This window comes from Mesocricetus auratus, unplaced genomic scaffold (genome assembly GCF_017639785.1).
Source record: "Mesocricetus auratus isolate SY011 unplaced genomic scaffold, BCM_Maur_2.0 Super-Scaffold_6730, whole genome shotgun sequence".
Taxonomy (NCBI): Eukaryota; Metazoa; Chordata; class Mammalia; order Rodentia; family Cricetidae; genus Mesocricetus; species Mesocricetus auratus.
Genome location: NW_024429184.1, coordinates 48,408,020 through 48,429,289, shown reverse-complemented (window position 1 = coordinate 48,429,289; position 21,270 = coordinate 48,408,020). Strand labels below are relative to the sequence as shown.

At 37.7% G+C, this 21,270-nt stretch overlaps 1 protein-coding gene across 1 annotated transcript in view; it reads right to left on the bottom strand.

Moving 5' to 3' along the window:
- Cngb3 (cyclic nucleotide gated channel subunit beta 3) overlaps positions 1 to 21,270 on the bottom strand; it is a 168,116-nt gene that overhangs the window by 69,659 nt on the left and 77,187 nt on the right. Inside the window, 4 exon segments of the mRNA XM_005066722.1 lie at positions 1,163 to 1,228; positions 9,102 to 9,310; positions 10,750 to 10,899; positions 20,853 to 20,902. Coding sequence (XP_005066779.1) covers positions 1,163 to 1,228; positions 9,102 to 9,310; positions 10,750 to 10,899; positions 20,853 to 20,902 — 475 coding nt within the window.

The following is a 21,270-nucleotide window of genomic DNA, read 5'->3' as shown; positions in this document are numbered from 1 at the left end:
ACTGTTAAAATGCATTTTCATAGTCTTTGAAACATGAGGTTATGGAACACAAATCTAGTTTTGATTTTGTTGGAAACTCTTGTAAATTCATTGCAATGATACTACTTTATGATCCATCTATGTCTCTGTGGCTTAGAGTGGATGATCTCATTCTGGTTCATACAGGTTCCTCATTGATTTCTACCACTGTCTTCTTTGGGTTGTTTTGCTACTCATTACCTGGCATGAAAGTTTCCATCAGAGCCTACAAAGGCTAAAAGACAGAAATCAGCTCTGTTTACAATAAATCAGCAACTCAAATGAGAAAAATATTGGAAAGCACTGTGATATTATAGCTAAAATATTCTTTTTAAAGCTTTTCATGCATTTATATTATTCAGGCCTTCTTATACTTTGGTGATCATATGGCATTCCTTAGTAATCAACATAGTTTTGTCTACTTTCTTTTTATAAATATTTTCAGAGCTTGTGTGTGTTTGTGTGTGTGTGTGTGTGAGAGAGAAGAGAGAGAGAGAGAGAGAGAGAGAGAGAGAGAGAGAGAGAGAGAGAGAGAGAGAGAGAGAGAGAGAGAGATCGCTAGTGTAACAACATTGAGTGCTTGCACTGGCAGCATAGTACTGTTCTTGTGGGGAAGATGGAGTCATGAAATGGTTTAGGTAACTTTCGATAACCCCTTGTCTGTTTGCCTTTCAATTAGAAGACAGGTTAAGAAATAACTGTAAGACATAAGATCAACTTTTTATCTGAGAAAAGGAGACACTGTGTCATAGATAATGGCTTCTTGAGTTTGTTTATTCTGCTCATATGAAGAATGGGTAGGAATAGAAACAATTTTGCAGAATTTACACCACCACACCACATGAACTGAAAACTAGAATTCTGTAGACTACAAAAGGTACGTTCTACTTTTCCTAACTGCAATTTAATTTGGAAGTTAAATATGGGCACCTATTTACTTTGGCTTGTACATATTTAAGTCCCCACTCAGATACAGGGGAATGAATGTAGTATGAAGTATGGGGGATCAAATTTTAGGAGTACTTACTGCTGTCTAATAAAACAAAATCAGATCTGTGCGAAGTTTGTTATAAATAAATTTGAAATACTTATAGAAATGAGACTTAAAGTGAAGGTAGCTCTGCTTAAGTGATTCTGGCCCTACTTGTGATCACCTACCTGAAATTTTTGTAGAACTCCTGTAGTGTCTCTTCAGCTCATTTGAATCTACCTGTAAAACATTTATATTTTGATCAGGTTCAGCAAACTTAATTTATTGGGCTTTTTAATAATTACAATTATTTCTCTTTACTATATTCTTCAGTCTTAGCCTGTAATTATTCTATCATTATCCAGTCTGCTACATTTTAAAGCACACATATTAGCTAAACATTTTTCTATAGTATATTTTGATAATATTATTTCCTTTCCCACAGTTCTATCCAGATTCTTCCCACCTCCCTATATAACTAACTTCATGGTCTTTCCACCCCAAAAAGAAACCAAGAAATAAAAAAACAAACCATGAAAATCCAAACAAACGTATAAAAATAACCATACAAAACTAAAGCAAGACAAATCAAAAGTGCACACACAAAAAAACAAACAACAGAATCTATTTTGTTTCCTTTTTGTTATTGTCCTCCAGTTTAACATAGTAGTAGTAGGAGAGTCAACCATGTTGCTTTTGTTCTACACTCTTTTCTCATGTCCACCCCTAACCTGCAGGAGTTTGGTCATAATTTGTCTTCTTACTTCTTTCATACTAACACAACTAACAGTACAAAGGCTACACAGGAACCTGTTCACATTTAGCATTTGTGTTGTGGAACTCAGTATGTTTTGAAATGATACATTTTTTTTGGTCTTTGTAAAATTTTTATTTATCATTGTGTATATATTTGTAATGAACTATAGAAATGATCCCTAAAAGCATAGTTTTCATTGTGTACATATTTGTATGGTGTGTGTGTGTGTGTGTGTGTGTGTGCGTGTGTGTGTGAGTGTGTATAAATCAGAGGACCTATTTGTGGGGTTTGTTCTCCCCTCTCATCTTTACCTGGGTTTGCGAGTCAAACTCAGATCACCAGGCTGTCCAGCAGATACCTTTTACTCATTTAGCAATCACACCATTCTCTTGGATACTTTATTTAAAACCAGACTACCTGGTTAAACTGTAATCCTCTTGAGGGCAGGATTGACTGTGACAGTTGGATAAACCAGTGCCTGGAACATTCTCAGAACTCAGCAAATATTTTGTGCATTAATAGATAGAGGAATGAAGAGAGGGATAAAAGTTTTGTAGTGTTTGGCATTTTCTGCAATAAGTTTTGTTTTTAAGACTTTCTCTTTCAGGGAAGCAGAAGTGCCCCTCAGTTTATCTGCATGTTGTTTAAGATCAGAATTTTGGTGTCTTTTTGTTTTTGTTTTTTGAACTCATCTGGTGGTCATTTAAAATGCAGCATGAATCACAATTTTGTTATGTTTTCTTCTCATTATGTTTACTTCTTGAAAAATCTCATCCGTGTGAAGTTTCAAAGACGACCACATCAAATCTGTATCTCCTTCTATATCCTCACATTCAGGAACTGTAGTCAGTAAAGAAGAAGACAATATTATTCTCCAATCTCCTCAAGCCTAAGTGTGAGATCCTGGTATTGCATATCCTCTGAGCACACCCATCCTTGCTGATGCTGGCCAGTCAGCCCTTTGCCTTGCCTGTCCAGTCTCTTTCTTGGCAGTGGTCCTCCTGACTTAAGTAGTGCTCTCGACACCCTATTCATTACACAATGGCAGACAAAGATCTCCCTAAAACAGAGAACTTAATAGCTATTTATGTCTAATTCTATGACTCTACATGATTTTCAGAAAAAAACCTTCAAATTCTCTTTTGTAGTTCATCAGGCTCCTCTCTCCCTGTCTCAGCAGTATTTGAAGTTTCTTATCCTTATCTATATCTCAGTTCCTCAATGAGACATGTCCTATATGTCAGTTTCTCACTTGAATGCCTTTGTTGGGGCTATTCCTGGAGCCCAGATCAAGCTTCCTGTTGTTGCAAAGGTGGAAGGGTATAGATAGTACCATCAGGATCAGATGATCCGTGTTAATACAACATGAAGTTCACTGCATTTCTTGTTTGTTTCTCCTTTATGCTTGAGCTATGGAAAATAGTTAGGCACACGTTTGTTTGCTTTTTTTTGGGGGGGGAAGGAAATTTCTCATTTGGTTAAACTTCAACATTGTAATCCATCACCGAATGAAGTCCAGACAAGAACTCAAACAGGGCAGGAACCCGGAGGCAGGAGCTGATGCAGACACCATGGGGGGATGCTGGTGACTGGCTTGCTCCGCATGACTTGCTCAGTCTGCTTTCTTGTAAAATCCAGGACACCACCCCAGGGTTTTCTCAGTTCCTGACAGGCTAACCTCAGTAGGCGCTCAATAAATGTATGCTGTATACCACAAGAGCAGGAATGTTTTTAATATTAACATTGAGGCCTAAAAGAATCAATTCTAGCATCCTAGCAATTCTAGCATATGTGTGTTTCAGTTACATGTAGGAAGAAGATTCTTATCAACTCTTAATTAATTGTAATATTAGCACTTGGGCATACAGGAGAAGCAGCATCTAACTATTCATGTTATTTAATATGGGAATTTTTAATCTTCTTCAAGCAGTGTTTAAGATCAATTAGTTGGGTCTGGGTAGATGATCCATTTGGTAAAATGACTTGCACATAAGCATGAAAACCTAAGCTTGATGGTCACAGTAGCATATCTATAGAATCCGTGCTATGTGTGTCTGTGGGTAGAGATAGGCAAATCCCTGAAGCTCCGAGGCTAGCCAGTGTGACCAAATCTATGATCTTCCTGGCTAGAAAGAAAACAAAGGTGGACAGCAACTGAAGGAGGACACCTCACATTAACCTCTGGCCTCCATATACTTGTTAAGATACACACACAGATACACACATATAGACACATACATGTGCACACATATGCACACACAGAGACACACACACACACATATGAACACATGGACATGCACACACATTGCACATGTGCCACACCACTCATCCCAATTTGCCAGTCACCTCTGTTTCTTGTCCCTCTCCCCTCTATTATAGTAATGCTTTTTACCCACATACACATGGTAAATTGTACAAAAATATTTTAAATATATGTAAGATATGCTCATTTAATGATTTGTATTATGATAAAACAGGACTATTGAGTCAAGGGAAGGTAGGCATAGGTTTCTTTGGTAGTCTTATAAATTTGTTCCAAGAAAAATTGAGTAAAATCAGACAGCACCATCATAGCTTCTCTGACACTGACAGATAGACACAACTCAAATGCCAAGCTGCTATGTTAAAATATTGCATTCCCCCATCAACCAGGAAGCCCCTCCACATTTACACCTTTCCTTTCAGAGTCTATGATTCTGTGATTGAATAAATGTAAACACAACTAAAAATGCTTGATTAAAGGAAAGTGGCATTTAGCAATTTTAAAATCCCTGTTCTTTTGAGCACTAAATGAACTTGGCACCATTAGCCTTAAGAGGATCAGTCTGTTTACTAGCGACAATTAGGCACTTACTTTTAAAATGTCACCCTATTTAGTTCCTTCTCTCTTTTAAGCCTGCTTATTATGCAGACAGCATTTCTTCAGGGGAGGCTTACTTTAGGAAGGATATGCTAATTACACCTAAATCCTGTCCTAACAGATAGTCTTAGAGGATGCTGTGTACTGGATGTTAGTATTTACCCATTATTTACCTCCTCTGATTAACAATTCTGCAGTTTAAAACAGAACAGAGAGAAACACTTGAGAAAGATTATGGGAGGCTGCAGTTAAAGAATTACTCAAAGGAAAAAAAATCTTGAGCCAGTTTTACCACAATCCCCCCATAAAAACCTGTCTTGAATACCTTTGAATTCCAAGGTTAGAGGAAAATGGATAGAATGCTGTTCCTACCTTTCAGGAACTTATTTTCAGGTAAGAAAGACATCTAAAGAGACAAGAAAGACATGCTAAATGTGTGGGTGTTTATTCATTGAATTCATCTGACAATTTACTTCTGTCAGCTATATCTTAGGGTATCTGTGCATATCATCTTATTTGATCCTTATTGTAGATTTACAAGATAGGAACTATTTTCACTTTACAAGTAGAAGAGAGTGTTCAATGAAGGAGTTTATTTAGTTTCTTCAAATAATAGTAGTGAATATTTTGGTAGTGAAATTTGAATCTGGTCTGGTTTTTTCTAGTATATTATAGTTAACCTATGTTTTATGTATCCAAATTAAATAAAAGAAATACCATCAAAATATCTAGTGTACAAAGAAATGAATAATTCCTTTCAGGTCACTTTTATAAGCAGTAATTGTGAGGTGTAAGTGCTTAGAGCAGTGACCTGTAACAGAAGACCTAAAAGATATGGTTGTTAGTGGGTACTAAACATTTCCAGAGATCCTTTGTGACTATTGGGTTTATCAATCAAAAGCTGTAGCTGTGTGTCATAGCCAACACCCACTGTTAGGCACAGGAGCTTGCTCAGCAGTGAAGGGCCCATACAGTAAGCCTAACAACCTGAGTTTGATGCCAGAATCCACATGGTGGAGGACAGATCCAACTCCTAAAGTTGTACTCTTAGCTTCACACATAAACCAAGGCACCCATGTCAGGGGAACACAAAATGAATGAAATGATATATAATTTATAAACAAAATAATATCCACTACTAATTTGATTTTAGCTACAGTTAGGGAATTTTTATAATGAGACTTTTGTTGTTTGGTTATCCTTCTATGTAGCATCATTTCAGAATACTTTATGAATAAATGTTGTAGAACATGTGTAGACCTTCCTGGTTTCTTTCACTGTGGCTGTTTGTATTTCCATTTGTTTTCCCTAGATATTCTTAGAATTAATGCTGCCATCTTCCAGCCCTAGTGCAGCATGTATTAAGCTAATACAGTATATGTACAGAAGGTAGGTAGGTGTTCCTACCTAGCATATGTAGTAAATGAATGAATACTTCTGTGGAATACCTTAAAGAGAGCATGTAAAGATGAAAACAGTGAGGCCTTCAGGCTGGGAACTCAGGATCCACAGACTTTGTACCAAATGTAATCAACTTTCAAAGGCCAAAATTGCCTACTCTAAATTAAAGGAACCATTAAACTTCCTTTGAGCAAACAAAGCAATTAGTTCCTGCTCTGTATTTGTAGTTTGTGGTAATGCATTTTGAATAGAGCCCATTGAATGTGTTTTTATTGATTATTTTTCAGGGTTTTAACACTCTATTGTGTGCAAAGATCTCTTAGAAAATTGAAAATAAAAGTCTCCCTTTAGTGATCTTGTCATTTTCCATTTGTCAAACATTGATTTTGTGCATCTAATGGAGGCTGTAATTAGTGGGATTTTTCCTTTCCCTCCCTCTTTCTCTCTCTCTTCCTTTCTTTGTGTTGTTTACTTCTCATTTGTACATAATCCTTATCATTCATCAGGCTATCAGTGAGCTCTTGGATTGGGGTATAAGTGAACTGACACCCTGAAGTCTGCACTTGAAATATTAGGAGTAGATATTTGCTATTGGTTTGGCTATAATTGCCTTTAGAATTTTTTCAATGAAAACAGTTAAACATACCACACATCCCAGAAATTAAAAATTAAAAAATTAAAAGCCAGGTGATGGTGGCACACACCTTTAATGCCAGACTTGGGAGGCAGAGTTCAAGGCCAGCCTGGTCTACAGAGCAAGTTCCAGGACAGTCTCCAAAGCAATATAGAGAAAACTTGTCTTGAAAAAAACAGAAAAAAATTTAAAAACAAATGTAAGATTTCCTGAAGACTCAAAAGAAAATATTCAGGATTGAAGAACCCTAGTCTCTTATTCAATAGCATATGACTCTGAGTGGCTATACATTATGGTAGTTAGTTATTCCTACTCTGATCTTGGAGGGCAATACTTGTTGAGACTTGTGATAAGGGAGTTACAGTGGACATCCAGGGGACACTACTTCTTCTTCTTCTTCTTCTTCTTCTTCTTCTTCTTCTTCTTCTTCTTCTTCTTCTTCTTCTTCTTCTTTCTTTAAATTAGAAACAAGCTTGCTACACATGTCAATCCCAGCTCCCTCTCCCTCCCTTCCCCATTATAGGTTTAAAGAGAAATCTGGCACTAGGGAAATGTTCAGATATCTACAAGGATGACCCAACTAACAATCTAAGTAATAGCAGAGAGTTTACCTTAAATGCCCTTCCCTTAATGAAATTAACGACTACCTTACATGTCATCCTAGAGCCTTCATCCAGTAGCTGATGAAAGCAGAAGCAGACACCCACACCTAAACACTGAACAGATCTGGAATCCAGTTGCAGAGAGGGAGGAGTGATGAGCAAAGGGGTCAAGACCAGGCTGGAGAAACCCACAGAAACAGCTGACCCGAACAAGGGGGATCTCTTGGACCCCAGACTGATAGCTGGGAAACCAGCATAGAACCAATCCAGAGCCCTTGAATGTGGGTGTCAGTTAGGAGGCCTAGGCAATCTATGGGGCCTCTGGCAATGGGTCAGTATTTATTCTAGTTTAAGAATGGACTTTGGGAGTCTATTCCACATAGAGGGATACTCTCTCAACCTAGACACATTGGTCAGGGCCTAGGCCCTGCTCCAAATGATATGACAGACTTTGAACTTTCCCCCATGGAAGGCCTCACCCTCCCTGGAGAATGGAAAGCCAATGGGTTATATAGTCAGTGGGAGGCAGGGTAGGAGGGGAGGGAGAGGGAACTGGGATTGACATGTAAAGCAAGCTTGTTTCTAATTTAAATAAAAAAGAGAAAAATAGATGGATATTAGATACAAAGGAAAGGATAACCTGGCTACAGTTCACAACCCCAGAGAAGATAGGTAAAAAACAGGACCCTAAGAGGGATAGCATGGCGGGCCCCAGGAAAGGGAAATTGTTAAGATCTCCTGGATAAACTTGAAGGAGGGCTTAGAAGGGAGGGAATGGGGGATGACAACATGAGGCATTGAGATGCCTGAGTTAGGGGAGGCATGCAGAGGGAGACCAATGAAAGAGGTATCTTGATAGAGCGAGCCATTATGGGGTTAGGGAGAAACCTCGTGCTAGGGAAATTTCCAGGAATCCACAAGGATGACCCCAGATAAGATTCCTAGCAATAGCGGAGAAGGGACCTGAATTGACCTTCCCCTAAAATCAGATTAATGACTACCCTAATTTTCACCATATAACCTACACTCAGTATTTGATGGAGGCAGACTCAGTGCTCCATACATAACCAAGCACTGGGCTGAGCTCCTGGAGTTCATTTGAAGAAAGGGAGGAGGAATCATATGAACAAGATGGGTAAAGATCATGATGGGGAAAACCACAGAGATGCTGACCCTACCTAGTGGGAGCTCATGGATTGTGGAATGGTAACTGGGGAACTGATCTAGGACCTCTGAATGTAGATGACTGTTATGTGGCTTGATCTGCTTGGGAGGTCCCTGGCAGTGGGACCCCAACTTGTCCTAGGTGCATGAGCTGGCTTTTTGGAGATCATTCCTTATGGTGGGATATCTTCCACAGCCTTAATGTGGGGGGGGCTTGGTCCTGCCTCAACTTGGTATGCCAGACTTTGTTGACTCCCCAAGGGAGGCCTTACCCCCTCTGAGGAGCAGATGGGGGATGGGATGGGGTGAGGTAAGGGGCAGAAGAAATGTAGGGAGGGAAAACTGGGATTGGTGTGTAAAATGAAAAACAAATTAAATTAAAAAACAAAGAATTAAATTTATAATGACCAGAAAAGTTTCTGGAACCTTAAAGAGCATTAAATAAATAATAGCATTTGTTACTAAAAAAAAAGAATTTTAGAAAATGTTAATTTAGTCATATAGAAACCCAGTAGAATGTTTTGGCAATAACATGGATCCAGCAAAAGACAGAGTATCAGGGAGAGAAAAGAAAGATGAATTAGAGTATTCAGACATCGACGAAGCTTTATTCACAGGAAGACAAACATTAAAGAAAAACAATGTTGCAAATTTAGTTTTTTTGTAGTCAATCTCTTCCCCCAAACTCCACTTACAATAATTTCTCCTCCTCTTACAAATTGGAGTCTTGGCTGGATGAATAATATATCACCAAGGTAGATGATATCACAAACGATGTCAGCAATAATCCAGTAGTGCCTGTTTTCTGGTGTCTGGTATGGAAAGGTGAGGCGCACTGGTAGCAGCCAACAGTTCCAGTGATAGGCAATGGTGACAAGCAGGAGCCACAGGAGATAGATCCGATCTAGCAAAACAGAACTGAAGTCACCCCAACGGTATCACACAAGCTTTCTAAGGAGTCTCTTTCTGAGTACGATCTGACTGAGGCACTGTCTTTATGTGTGCTTGTATGTGCACATGAACATGTGAATGCACAGTATGTGTGTGCACTGGTATGTAGAGAACAGAGGTGACATTGGTGTCTTCCTCTGCCATTTTCATTATAGTTTTTGAGGTATGGTCTCTCAGTTCACCTACTTGCTAGACTGGCTAGCTAGCAATTTTGGGGATCCATCTGTTTCTTTCCACTCAATTGCTAGGATTATACATGCATTACCAAGACCAGCTTTTACATGGATGCTAGACGCAAATTCATATTCTCATGCTTGCACAGTAGGCACATTATAGACTGAGATATATTCCTAACAGTGATACTTTGGAGGTAAGCAATTTATAGTAATAACTTCTATTGAAAATTCAACACAGTTCTGTCTTGAGTTGAAGGCACCATGCTGCAAAAAAAGAAACAAAAGTGGGTAATGTCAGTTTGTCTTTTGAGGGGGTATAGCTCAGGGGTAGAGCATTTGACTGCAGTTTGTCTTTTGGCTAAACTGAGTCCATTGTAGGGGGTAATTTCACTGTTTGGATTCAGGAAAGTAGAATTTTTTTTTCCCCCCACCAGAACTGCCCTGGCATTGTTTCCCTGAAGCTTTTTTTTTCTAGTTTCTGGCTATTTTGTTTTTTTTTATTTTAATTTTAAATAGCTTGTTTTACATGCCAATCCCAGTTCCCTCTCCCTCCCCTCCTCCCCTCCTCCCGCACCCCCCTCACCATCCCCCCCATCCTCCCACCCTATTGCCAATTCCTACCGCATAGGGGATATCTAGAGTCTATCATTTCACTCAGGGTAGTATAATCTTGGGAAATTTAGACATATCATTGCTATGGTCTTCCTGAAGCAAAGGATCTTTATTTCTCAGAAATTAAGGCTTTCCCATGGCAAGTAGGAGAAAGGGCTTCACCTTGTAAGAAGAGGGTTGGCTCTGAATGGCAGAAGGGAGAGACCAGTGTCCCTTCACATATTACTTTCATTTGTCTTTGGGAAGAAGTAGGAGAGCATCTGCTTGAGTAGAGTAATTATTTTAGTGAAGCAATGGAAGAAGAAAGAATATATATATATATATGAGTACATATGTGTATATGTGTACTTCCAAGATCCTTGAGGCTTTCTTTTTCAAATGTTATTTGGGTCAGGAAAAGCCCTAGCCTGGGTTTTAAAACAGGCAGGAGTATTTATTCTCTTATCTTCAATAGAGAAAGGAAAACAAATCTTTTTCAGATCACATCAATTAAATTATGCTTTCAAGATCGCAGTGTGGAAAAACGGAAGCTCTCTCTGTACCTGAAAGTCAAAGGGGTTCTGATGACTGCCATCCCTCCTAGTGGGATTCAAGTCATTGGTACCTGAGTATGAATCTATGCTTCTAGGAAGTTTCATTCTTCTAAGGTAGTCTTTCGCAGGTAACCTCTGGAGTTTGCAAGACAACATGCCATGGTGATGTTCTTTTAACTTAGAATTCTTCTCTTGTGATGGTGATATGTCTGTAGACTTTACTTTATAGGAAAAAAGGAAACATTTTAACAGGTTAACATAACTTAGCTTCAATAGCAAAACATTTGGTTTTGATAAAATTACAATATTTGAAAATCTTCCACTCTCTGTGCAGGCAAGCAAAGCAAAACTCTCATGTTTAAATTAATGACCATTATTTTTCTATATGTATTATAAAACTCCTAAATACATACAAAAATGAAGTAAAACAGTGATGTATATATGAAAAATTCTGAATAAAAGGAATGGAAACACTGAAGTTTGGGAACTAGCAGTTTAAAATTCACAAGACATCACAGATCAAATGTCTCCCATCCCACAGGGTTTACTTTGAAGTTACAACACATCTTTTATATATATGCTTTGAGTTACAGGTAAACAAGTTTCAAAATATTGTTTTCTATATATATTTATCAAACTATGATTTATTTCAACCTTATCTGCTCAAACATTAACTACTGTATAATGCATAGTATGCTTTGAAAACACAGTTATCCTCAATTTTATCCCATTTTGTTATAATTAGATTTTTATCTGTTCCTAGGCATTCATTTTTCTTATTACTCTCTTTAAATACAAGACAAGTATCAGTCACAATGCATATGGTCTTTGTACTCCATTGTTCTTATTATTTTTAATACTCATATTTCTGTAATTACTAAGAATGTGGTAATTGTCCCTCCATCATATGACTGTTTTTAATCTCCCTTTTCTCCATTAATTATTTTTTAATAAAATTAATTATTTTGTAATATAAATTTTGTATAATATGGATACTGTTTAATATTAACAATAGCACTTGTAGCAGGTAGAGTTGGTGGCTTCTGCATATAGTCTGGGCCTAGAGATCACCCTATATGGGCTTCCAATATTTTTTTCTATCTCAAAGTTTTCTTGTGCAAGTTGCCACAGGTTCAAGGCAGTCAAGAAGACTCTCCAGGAACAACCAGACCTTGTGACTTGTCCCTCCTCCTGACACTCTCCTCTTCCTTTCCTTCTGTTTTTGTTGATATGATCTGTGTGAGCATGGGTGTGCACCTGCAGTGATGTGTGTTCAAAGTCAGAGGACAAGTTTCTGGAATCAGGTCTTGCCTTCTACTTTGTTTTGCAGCAGTGTCTCTCTTATTTCTGTTGCTTAGCCCTCCAGGATAGCTGGCCTGTGAACTTCCGGATGATTTTTCTGTCTATGCCTCTCATGTTGCTGTAGGAGTGCTAGGGTTACATATGTATACTGCTACCTCCAGCTTTTCACACAGGACCTGGGGATCTGATTTCAGGTTGTCAGGCTATGCACCAAGTGACTTTAACCTACTGAGCCACCTTCTAATCCTTTTTGTTCTTCTGCTTTATTTTGAGACAGAGTCTTGTATATCTCAGGCTGCCTTCAAACTGGCTAAAAGGTTGCGGATGGCTTCAAGCTACTGAGTTTCTTGCCCCTATCACGACCCCCACCCAGTGCTGCAATTATACACCTGGTCTATAGAGTGCTAGTAATCAAATACAGGGCTTTGTGAATTCTAGACAGGTAGCCTATCAACTTAGACACATTGCTAGCATGGTGCTAATTTTTTATTTTATAAGCAGTCTTATTTACACATTAATCCCCCCACTTCTCCCACACTCCTATCTGCCCATACTCCCCATTGACCACCCAACACCCCCACACACTCTCCAGTGATAGTGAGGCCCTGCATGAGGGACCATCAAAGTCCCTCCTTCCCATATCTGGGCTGCAATAGATTTTGTATCCTGCCATTTTGCTGAAAGTATTTATCAGCTGCACGAGTTCCCTGGTGGAGTTTTTGGGTCACTTATGTAAACTATCATATCATCTGCAAATAGTGAAAGTTTGACCTCTTCCTTGATGTCCTTTTGTTGTCTTCTTGCTGTAGCTAGAACTTCAAATACAATAATGGAGAGGTATGGAGAGAGTGGACAGCCTTGTCTTGTTCATGATTTTAGTAGAATTGCCTTGAGTTTCTGTCCATTTAGCTTGATGTTGGCTGTTGGTTTGCTGTATATAGGTTTTATTATGTTGATGTAAGTTCCTGTTATCCCAGATCTCTCCAAAACCCTTATCATGAAGGCATGTTGGATTTTGTTAAATGCTTTTGAGGCATCCAGTGAGATGATTATGTGATTTTTGTTTCTCAGCTTGCTTATATGATGGATTACATTGATGGATTTTCATATGTGGAACCAACCCTGCATGCCTGGGATGAAGCCTACTTGATCATGGTAGATGAGTTTTCTGATATATTCTTGGATCAGATTTGCCATTATTTTATTGGGTATTTTTGCATCAATGTTCATGAGGGATGTTGGTCTGAAGTTCTCTTTCTTAGTTGTGTCTTTGTATCAAGGTTATTGAAGCCTCATAGAAAGAGTTTGGCAAAGACCCTTCTGCTTCTATTGCATGGAACACTTTGAGAAGAATTGGTATAAGTTGTTCTTTGAATTTCTGCACTGAGGCCATCTGGCCCTGAGCTTTTTTTTAGTTGGGAAACTTTTGATGACTACCTCTATTTCCTTAGAGGTTATATGTGTCTTTAAATCTGTTCTTGATTTAATTTTGGCAAGTGATAGCTGTCCAGAAAATTGTCCATTTCCTTTAGATTTTCAAATTGTGTGGAGTACAGGTTTCCTTTCTTTCTTTCTTTCTTTCTTTCTTTCTTTCTTTCTTTCTTTCTTTCTTTCTTTCTTTTTGTTTTTTTACGAGACAGGGTTTCTCTGTATTGTTTTGGAGGCTGTCGGTCCAGCCTGGCCTCGAACTCACAGAGATCTGCCTGCCTCTGCCCCCCGAGTGCTGGGATTAAAGGCGTGTGCCACCACCGCTCGGCTGAGTACAGGTTTTCAAAGTATGACCTGATGATTCTCTGGATTTCCTCAGTGTCCCCATGTTTGTTTCTGATTTTGTTAATTTGCATGTTCATACTCTGTCATTTGGTAAGTTTGGATAAAGGTTTGTCTATTTTGTTGATTTTCTCTCAAAGAACCAACTTTTTGTTGCATTGATTTTTTGTATTGTTTCCCTTATCTCTGCTTTATTGATTTCAGCCCTCAATTTGATTATTTTCTGGTGTCTACTCCCCTGGGGTGAGTTTGCTTTTTTTTGTTCTAGAGCTTTCAGTTGTGCTCTTAATTCCCTAGTGTGCCAATTCTCCAGCTTCTTAATGTGGGCTCTTAGTGCTATGAACTTTCCTCCTAACACTACTTTCAATGTGTCCCATAAGTTTGGATATGTTGTGTCTACATTCTTGTTGAACTCTAGGCCATGTTTAATTTTTTTATTTTTTCTTTACCTAGGAATGGTGTAATTGTGCATTGTACAATTTCCATGAGTTTGTAAGGTTTCTGCAATTTGTGTTGTTGAATTCTACCTTTAAACCATTGTGACCCGATAGGATACAGGGGGTTATTCCAACTTTTTTGTATCTGTTGAGGTTTTCTATGTTACCTAGTATGTGGTTGATTGTGCATGCAAGAAAAAAATGGTGTCTTACTTTGGTATGTCTATTCAGTTCAAAGTGTCCACAGGATCTTGAGTAATAGGATCATGTTTGTGTTACAAAGGGGGCATTAAAATATAGTTCTGAAGGCAAGAATTTGATGGCCATCAGTTCAAGGGGTATTTGAAGCAATTTATGTGGACAGAATCATCCTAAACTGCAATCTCAAGGTCAAGGGCAGCATCTTTTTTTTATAGTCATGGAGACTGAGGACAAGATAGATTTTTAATGATTGCTATTCAATGAACCTGCTGCTTTTCACTTTTTGGTTGACCTTATTTGATTTGCTTCAATGCTTTAAAATTCTATAAAAAGCAAAGTTGAGTGTTGTTGGGTCATTAATTATAAAGTCAGGTACTTAAGCTGTCAAAATGTCTATTTCAAGCCTGAGATCTGAGGAGAATATTTCTCCTTTCCTGAAGTATCTATAAGCCTCAACGGACTGTGGAATTGCCACATAATCGCACAAGTTTATACTGTGTGAATGTACCTTATGGGCAAACTATGGAAATAGAATTAGAAAGTATGCTAGTATTTCACACTTGTCAAATATATTTCTCCTTTTACATATTTCTGGGTGTGTTAGCTGTAACATTAATGTGGCAACCCATTTTCTTTTCTTTTTCTCCTGCTTCTTTTCCAGAGGACTTGTTGCCCTTCTTTTTTGCCCTTGTAAAAATAGAAACTATGGGCATGTTTCTCTTTAGGTTATTTTGTGACCAAATGGAAAAGGAAAATGGAGATGAAGAGGCACACATTTCAGGAAGTAAAGATGCTTTAGAGTAAGGGAGGAATCCATGCCAATGTTGAATGCCCCTCTCCATATGTCATATTGTACATTAGAAATCCATCCTCCTAAATATGTAGTGAAAGATTTGGTAAATGGAAAATGTTTTTTACACATTGTGATAAATAAACACAGAAAGAAGGTGTTCTTAGATCTTCTTTTAGAATCATGAGACTGCTAAAACTTATGCACCTACAGGGAGGGATAAAGTACTAGTTAGTCAGATTCTAATTATGAGACTTTTTATTCTCTGTGTGTGTGCCATGACGCACATGTTGAGGTTAGAATACAGCTAGTGTGAGTTGGTTCACTACCTTATATCATGTATATCTCTTTGATGCACCTCAGGTCATCTGGCTTGGCAGCATCACCGATACCAGTTGAGTCATCTCAATTTTTTAAAAATAAAGATGCAGAGATAAATCACTTTAAGAAGTTGATGGAAATGGGTAAAATTGTAATTCCTCATTTCTTCAACCAGAAGTGCAGTCAGCTTAAAATTGAATAAATGACATGTCTCGGGGTTTGCAGATGCTTTTGTCTTCTGGGTAGTTGATCTTAGCAAGACTGGGGTGGGTGGGATTCAGGCCTTCAGTATTGAAATGCGGAAATAGCTAATTGTGGAAGATGAGATAGGAAAGAAAATCTTCTCATTTACCTGAGGTACTGATGTATCAGATTTAAGATGAGCTGATGAGATGGCTCAGCTATTAAGAGTGCAAGCTGCTCTTCCAGAAGACCAGATTTGGGTGGTTCACAACCATCTGTTATCCCAACTTCAGGGACTTTGACACTGTCTTTTAGCCCTTGAGCACCTGATTGCATGTTTAAATACACACACACACACACACACACACACACACACACACACACATTTACATATAAATAAAGTAAAATCTTAATAAAGTTCTGTAGTTTAAGGCTGCAGTTGTAGATTAACCCAAAAGAATGATTGAAAGTGTATTTTTTAGGTTTTGCTTCTTGTTTAATTTATTAATTTTAATTATTACATGTGAAATTGTACATATTTATGGGGGACACCAATGACTTGATGTGTGTATGTATTTGTAATGATTAAAATGAAGATTCTTTCATTGTAATTTTTAAAAACACTTTAATTTCTCCTGTTCAAAACTTTTAAAGTTCTAGTTATTTATAACAATCTTAATAAATGGCTGTAAACTGTAGTTTTCTGACTATGTATAGGACTTTAGGAGTTGTTTCTCCTTTAAAATCATGCCTGGTGATCAGTTGTCCAATTTCTCTGTGTGTCCCTAACCCAATGATCACTATTCTGTCTACTTCTTACAAGATGAATTCTTTGAATCACCACTCCAATGAAAACATATGGGTTTCATTCTATGCACTCCAATTATTTTACTTAACATTATACTTTCCTATTCATGTATACTGTCACAAGTGAAAGTATTTCATTTTATGGCAGAACACTATTGCATGGTATATATACATACATATGTGCATATATATATATTATATAACATGTCACATTTTATTTAAGAAGACCAATTCTAATGGGGAAATGAGATGGGTTGATGCTGCCCTCAGATAAGTTTTTAAAAAAGATTTATTGATTGATTATGTATACAGCATCCTGTCTGCATGTATGCTTGCATGTCAGAATAGATCATCAGATGTCATTCTAGATGGTTGTGAGTCACTATATGATTGCTGGGAATTAAACTCAGGACCTCTACAAGAGCATCCAGTGATCTTAACCTCTGAACCATCTTTCGAGTCCTTCAGATTAAATTCTTAAAGGAGATACTTAAATTGAACATTTAGAGGATAAATATTTTATTATATAAAGTGTGGATAAAGAAAATAACATGAGCAAAGAGATGTTTGTTGTGGTCTTGTGGAGTTAAATAAAAATTGAACTTGTGCTCCCAAATTATAGATAACTGAAAGGTCAGTAGACATGTGTGGGAAACCATAGTAGAATTCTAAGATGAGAGGACATCATTTGTTCTTTTAGAAAGTATGTTTGAAAAAATTAGTTGTGATAAAGAGGAAGAATGGCTTGGAAGTGTCCATGTGTTCATGTGGTGATGGGGCAAAAGATGGAGAGATTCATCTTCAAGCTAAGAAATGCCATGGTTTCATGGATTGCCAGTAGACACTACAAGAGAGAGAGCAACACACACACACACACACACACACACACACACACACACACACACACACACACACAGAGAGAGAGAGAGAGAGAGAGAAACCTATAACCAGTTCATCTTTAATGCTCCAAGAGCAACACACACACACACACAGAAGCCTATAATCGGTTCATCTTTAGTGCTCCAAGAAGACACCTGTTCATCACCTGCGGTTTGCAGCTTCTGGATCCAAAACTGTGATAGTCATGTTCTGTTATTTTAAGCTTCTTAGTCTGTGCTCATTTGTTATCATAGTCCTAGGAAACTACTTGAGTTAGCCACAGGTATGACTGTGACTCCACATGGGCATCTAGGATGCAGTTGTAAGAGAACTCTATTCCGTGTTTGTTAAACTGGAGGTATGAATTAAGAAAGAAGATCTCTTTAAATACATTCCATATACAAGGAAGCTGGGAATTTGAGTCTGAGTATCAGAAGAGGGAACTGAGCTGGGGATGTTTATATGAGAACCACTGGTCTAGAAGACATGGTGGAAATTATTCTGTAGGTGAGATTTCTAGTGAGAGCTACACAGAGCGAGAAAAGATTGGGATTTATCACCCTGAAATTTGCTGACATTTAAAGAGTAGCATAAAAAAAAAGCAACTTAGAAGCAGCAAGTAGAAAGCTAGGTCTAAAAGAAAGAAATGTCACCAAGTTTGAAAACAGAGGTCACAGATGTCTTGGGCTGCACAAAAAGCAGGGGCAGGAAGATTTTAATTTTTAGCAAGGAAGCTTTTATTGGTGATATTTAAGATAATTGGTAAGGAAAACTTGTAAGGCCACCAAATTCTGTCATTTTTTTCCACATCCTTAAGCATTTTGTTTAAAAAAATGACACAGAACATGCCTTTGTTCTTTAAATAATATTTTTGGATTTGATTCATTATATTTGAAGCTTGTTTAACAGTAGTATTTGTTTTCTCTAATGAAATCTTGACTAAACTTTGACTTTTGCAAACTTTACCTTGGCAAATTCCTCTCAAAAAGGAATTCACTTATCAGTGTCTTTTGTAATTTTTCAAGAATGTCAGGTGGTTAAACTCCCTTGAAAGCTGCTATTGAGTTAGGAATTAGGTGAACAGAATGATATTTTAACTTGGAATCTTTTTGAGAGAGAGGAACAGGTCTTTTTCATATGATCTATTTGAGTAATAAAAACAAATTTAGATAGCTGCCCTCAAAAGCTATATTTGGTTAAAAAACACCTGCTTTGAGGGGGGTTACACTTCTGAATTAAAAAAGTAGTTAGAAATGACTTAAGTTTCTAATTTTTACTAAAATATCTGGCTGTTTACCATAAAGTCTACAAATTTTTAAACAAATTTTATGATTACAAATATAACATCCCAATTCCTTCTCACATTCACTCCTAAGTGCTATGAAAATTCTGGAATGTTGATAACATTTCATATATACATATGGTATTGTTTATACACATTAGCTTATATGTATGGTAATATACATATGTATATTGTGACATATACATTCCTAGCCTAAATTATTCTTGAACTCATTGGAACACACCATGATACTATTATGTTTTCAAGGCTTGTCTCCTGTCTTCCCATTAAGGACCTAATCTTTAGAATATTGCTTTTATTACTCTGTAAATGCTGGACTTTATGTCCATGATGTGATTTTTGTTTGTTAATCACTTAGTAATGGCCCATAATTGTGACTAACCCAATCAAAAGTTAGATAACTCTTTCAAAGTAACAAAGCAAGTAAAACCATTACCACATAGATTGTTAATACTGATATTTCATTTCAATATAGGTTAAATTTCAGACAATGGCAAGAAACAAGTAGGGTGACTTTCCATTTTACGATTTACTTTAAAAATACATTTATTTTATTTATTAATATGGAGATTTTCATATACAAATATACTGTATCTAATAAAATACCCTCTTCTATTCCCTCCCTTCAACTTTCCAATATTCCCCAAACAATTTTCCCTTCATTTCCTCTTTTTAAAACTTTACTGTTGAGCCTAGAGAGTTGGCTCAGTAGTTTAGAGCACTTTTTGAATACGTCTCAAGTTTGATTCCCAGGGCCTACATGATGACTCACCATGATCCCTACCTCCAGTTCCTAGGGATCCAGTGTCCTCTTTTGTCCTACACAGACACTGGACACATAAAATGTATGCAGAGATGCACACAGGCAAAATATTCACACATACAAAATAGAATAAGATAAAATAATCAAACAATAGACCCTGCTGGGTCTATTGGTAATAGTATTGCCTGCATGTACATGGATGTAGGACCACTTACTAGAACATGGGTAGCCTATCATGGGCATAAGAGAATGACTAAATTTTTATCTTACTTTTCTGGTCTTAAAAGCTCAAAATGATTCTTTGGTGATGAACAGTGTTATTGAAGTATAAGCCAAATAAACTCTTTCCTCTCCAAAAGAAAAAAGGTCAAAATGAATGCATTCACAGTGTTTCTGAAAAAAGCATTGTTTTGGGAATGTTCTGGTGTGCCTTTTAAATGTGCTTTTCTTGCATATTTGTTAAACAGATTCATTATTATATTTTATTTGATTCAAGAAGTGTATCTATCTTATTATTTCTCTAGTTAATATTAATCTCCATTTTTATACACTTACACTTGCTTTTACTTATATACTTGTTAAAAGTATCTTAATGTTTTCTTTATTTTAAAACAGCTTTAATGACATGTGAATAAAAATGCCACGATGAAACCCTATGCTTTGCATGCTAATCTAAAAATGAACTTTAAAACTTACCCTACTAGAATATTTTATGGCCTGAAATTTGTGCTCACAGAATTCTTGTGTGGCAGTCCCTATCCATAATGTGACTGTATACAGAGATGTGTCCCTTAGAGAGATCAAGTGAAGTCCTTACGAAGAGGGGACATAATGTTGTGCCCAAATTCTGAACCCCAAAATCACCAAGACTCAATGCAAAAGCAAAGAGTCTCTTATTGTAGATGTTTAACGAGCTAACCGCATTAGCTCGGGCCCTTCACCCCACCACTTCGGCGAATGACTGGAGAAAGACCCCAAGCAACCTCGAGGCAGGGATCTTAAAGGGCAGCATAAGGGGAGTGTCTAGGGGTATGAAACAGTCTCAGGATTGGTATGCTTCCAGGTTTGGGAGACCTGCCCTGTGTTGATTGGTCAACTGGTTGTTATGGCCCATAGGCCCTCCCAGGACGGTTGCTATATTCTGCATGTCACTGTTGTGCACTGTCCGTAAAGCACACCCAGAGCCTTAAAGTACAGCCCTGCCAGCTAACTCCTGATTGGTTCCTTGCCACGAGGAGGACCTTAGTGACCAGGACAGGAGTGGCAAAGTCATGCAAGCACATGTTAGACTGTAATGGCTGCTAAACTGGGGGGCTGGTCACTATAAGAATGCATTTTCTCTCTGCACTCACAGAGAAGGAAGGATATCTGGAACCACAGAAAGAAGGTGACTTCTCCAAGCTAGAGAAGGCCCTCACCGGGAATCAACCTTGAGGATACCTTGCCCTTAGCTTTCCTGCCACCTGCACTACAAGAAAATAAATTTTTGTTGTTTAAGTCATCCAATCTGGGCCATAAATCTCAGAAGACTAAAATGAAAGAGACAATCCCTAAAGGCCTCAATAGGAGAAAAGGGTGGCTTCTTCCATTGATACTATTGACACTGGGTGTTATGGTGAGGATTTTTTTCTTTTTTAAATTTAAATTAGAAACAAGCTTGTTTTACATGTCAATGCCAGTTCCCTCCCCCTTCCCTCCTCCCCTGTCCCCCATCAACCCCCTATCCCATTCTCTTTCTGTTCCCCAGGGAGGGTGAGGCCTTCCACAGGGGATCTTGAAAGTCTGTTATATCATTTGGAGGAGGTCCTAGACCCTCTCCCATGTGTCTAGGCTGAG